Source organism: Brachypodium distachyon, chromosome 4, assembly GCF_000005505.3.
Source record: "Brachypodium distachyon strain Bd21 chromosome 4, Brachypodium_distachyon_v3.0, whole genome shotgun sequence".
Taxonomy (NCBI): domain Eukaryota; kingdom Viridiplantae; phylum Streptophyta; class Magnoliopsida; order Poales; family Poaceae; genus Brachypodium; species Brachypodium distachyon.
In genome coordinates, this window is record NC_016134.3 from 23,137,891 (window position 1) to 23,141,387 (window position 3,497).

Genomic DNA, 3,497 nt, shown 5'->3' on the forward strand with positions numbered 1-3,497 from the left:
TGACATGTAGATGTTACTAGTTTATGTTACCCTCCACTATGACTAGCCTTAGGGAACATTCGGCAAAGATGGATGCGCTGTCTCCTTGTCGTCAACCACGATGGGCCAGGACACGTTTCCGCGACCTTTGTCATGCATGGGCCATACTTTGCCGAATGTTTTCTCATGGCGTAGTCTTCTATGAGAGCCCGAGAAAGAACACTCACAAATTAGCTATTTCGGTAGTGATGATCATATGTTAAAACTCACTAACCTTTATGAAGAGCTTCATGCGATATCCAACGCAACCAAAAGACTGATCTGATGGAAAGGGCCAGGCAATTCACTTATACTTCAACACCCCCCTCATGTGTGGCTCCCGCAAGCCTAAACGTGGATCGAAAGTGCGTCGCAATTTAGTTGCGGCAACCGGGTCTCGAACTCGAGATCTCTTGGTTGTGATACCATGAAGAGCTTCATGCGCTAGCCAACACAACCAAAAGACCGATCTGATGGAAAGGGCCAGACAATGCACTTGTACTTCAACACTTTAAACCTTTTAAGACATATTCTATCGGCTGTTAATTTTAATGAAGGACAAAAGCTAACTGTAGAATAAGATAAATGCTTAAAAAAAATGGATATAGAAACCTTGGTGTCATACAGCATGTGCGCCGGAGATCCAAGAGCAAGACCTGTCCCCATCAATAGCATAAACACGGAACCTCGCGTTCCACGAGCGAATAATTTATAACAAAATAATCCTTGCTACGTACGGAGTACTCCTTACCAGCAGTTGCAACTGCACGCCATATATACAGCAGCACTCCCGCCTAATCGCTTAGCACAAATCACAGACACACACAGCGCGCACCTCCTCGAATTAATCAAGCTAAAGCAAAGCAATGGCAGCTGAGCACGCCCCGACGATGGCAGTCCCGAGCGACGCGCAGCTGGTCCAGGCGCAGGCGGACCTGTGGAAGCATAGCCTCTGCTACATGACGCCCATGGCCCTCCGCTGCGCCGTCCAGCTCGGCGTCCCGACCGCCATCTACAGTCTCGGCGGCACGGCCTCACTGGCCGACATCATGGCCGCGCTCTCCCTGCCCCAATCCAAGGCGGCATTCCTCGCCCGCCTCCTACGCCTGCTAGTCACGGCAGGCGTCCTGGGATCCACAAAGCCCGGGATCTACCACCTGGTGCCAGTCTCGTACCTCCTAGTGGAAGGCATCAGCATCGACGGGGAAGCGAGCCAGAGGGCCATAGTCCTGGCGGCCACCTCCAGGCACTACCTGGAGGCGGCGCTGGGGCTGGCCGACTGGTTCAAGAAGGACGTGCCGCTGCCCGAGGTGCCGGCGCCCTTCGAGGACGTGCACGGCGCCAAGCTCTTCGAGGAGAGCATGGCGGACCTCGACCCGGAGTCTGACAAGGTGTTCCATGAGGCCCTGGCTGCCCATGATCACATGGGGATCAGCCTGATCCTCCGCGAAGGCCGGGCACTCTTCAAGGGGCTGCAGTCGCTCACTGACTGCTGTGGTGGGGACGGGACGACGGCCAGGGCCATTGTGAAGGCCTACCCGCATCTCAAGGTCCATGTTCTGGATCTCCCCAAGGTGATCGAGAGAGCCCCGCCCAGTGATGGTTCTGTAAACTACGTCGCTGGTGACCTGTTCCATTCGATCCCACCTGCTCAAGCCGTGATGCTCAAGGTATTTCTAATAAATATTATTTATTTATCAAGTCATATCGCTTAATTAAGAACCTGTGCATATATAATTGCATTCTGCATTTTTGCTGTACATTTAATCCTTTGCCCTGCTAGCTTGTTCTGCACTTCTGGAGCGACGAGGACTGCATCAAGATCCTCGCTCAATGCAAGAAGGCCATTCCTTCCCGTAAGGAAGGAGGAAAGGTTATCATCATAGACATAGTGGTTGACCCTTCGAGCCCAATGCTGGAGACGCAGCTTATCATGGACGTGCTCATGATGGTGTGCACCAGAGGCCGGCAACGGGACGAAAATGACTGGAGCACCATCTTTGCCAAAGCAGGGTTTAGCGACTATAAGATTTTCAAGAAGCTGGGAGCTCGGGGTATCATCGAGGTCTATCCGTAAGGTTGTGCTGCAAATATATGAACGCCGGCCCTTATGGTGTGGGTTTGGTAACGTTTTAATATGGTGTGCTATAAATAAATAAGGGCATGCTGTGTAATGGAAAATGCAATGGATCATAAAGTACCTGAAGTGCTAGGCTTGGTCACTTCAGAACCACTGCATGTAAACTTTAGTTTCGGCAAGTGTTGGACACTCGGTTTTATCTATATATGTGGCGTGTACGTTTTTATGTATGCTAGCTAAGCTCCACCTGTCCAACAAGTTGCGATGTTAAGCTTTAATTTCTTACCTTACGATGATGTGTATATATAGCTCTCTATGATAGAATATATTCCCACGTTGAATATTCTACCATATGATTGAATATATTCTACTTTATCACTTTTAATAAATTCAGATACTATTTATAAGATACTGAAAGCGAACTACATGAAAAAATTGCAAATTGGCACGTAGTTTTTACTATGTTTTAGAAATGTCTCCATATTTGTATATACAATAAAGTATGTTAAAAAACTGCATATTCTATCTAAAAAGTATAATATATTATATGTTCTACGTACTACATACTACCCATATACTACATTCTACATTCTACATTCTCCCGATTGCGCTATATTCTCTCAAATTAGTGTGAAACGTACGTGGGAGTAACTACACCCGGTAGTACGAAAAAGTCGTCCTATATATATATGCTTAGTATCCTTGAAGAAGATGTACGCTAGCTTGAATTAAAGGTTTCTCGATGTGTTAGCACTAATCTTGACGTAGCACATGTTTTAGAGTTTCTGTGTATGGGTCATACACGTAGTTTGCTATGATGCTGGATGTCTGAGCGTCCAGTGCTGGCCAAGTCTTGCCACGTATGGTCGGCCGGAGAAGCGGCAGCAAAAGAGACCAGATCAACGTGCATGCATGGATAGCTGTAGTTCCGTTTGTGCGAAGAGGCAGCTCCGGGTCACGTGGATCATGGGTGATCAAGTCAGCTATTAGTGTGTGAGTGTGCATGTAGTCGAGCAGGTCGTGTGCATAAGAGACGGTCAGGTTGTTACCTGGGCGTGTGTATAAGAGACGGGCAGGTTTTTAGGATCTCACTTGATCGTCAGGCTTCGGTTACCGATGGGTTGGGGGCGGATCCTCCTATCATTGCTTTTCGTAGAGTAATTGTTGGGAATCGTTTGGTGACATGGTTGGAGTTGTGTCACAAACTTGAGTCAGTGAATCTGGTGGATTAGGCGACTCCTTTTCCTGAAATCTAAACTCCTCTAGCTTCTGGGTTGTATTCGGTGAAGTCCCTTTACAAATCGCTTGTTAATAATGATTGCCAATTTCGACATAAAGCTATATGGAAGCTTAAAGTTCCTCTTAAAATTAAAAACTTCGCTTGGTATTTATGTCGTGG

The 3,497-nt window shown here is 47.5% G+C and overlaps 1 protein-coding gene across 1 annotated transcript; it reads left to right on the forward strand.

Annotated features, from left to right (window-relative positions):
* The first annotated feature begins 800 nt into the window (after nt 1-800).
* Nucleotides 801-2,376, forward strand: LOC100833524 (flavonoid O-methyltransferase-like protein Os11g0303600). The gene is made up of 2 exons (XM_003577561.4): nt 801-1,688; nt 1,802-2,376. Exons 1-2 carry the CDS (start codon nt 885-887, stop codon nt 2,093-2,095), a joined length of 1,098 nt encoding a protein of 365 aa, XP_003577609.1. The 5' UTR covers nt 801-884; the 3' UTR covers nt 2,096-2,376.
* Nucleotides 2,377-3,497: the final 1,121 nt, after the last annotated feature.

Excerpts from the sequence above, each read along its gene's own strand:
- LOC100833524 (XM_003577561.4), top strand. The coding sequence starts at position 885 with ATGGCAGCTGAGCACGCCCCGACGATGGCAGTCCCGAGCGACGCGCAG. Across the intron at positions 1,689-1,801 it reads CTCAAGCCGTGATGCTCAAG|CTTGTTCTGCACTTCTGGAG; the intron begins GTATTTCTAATA and ends TTGCCCTGCTAG.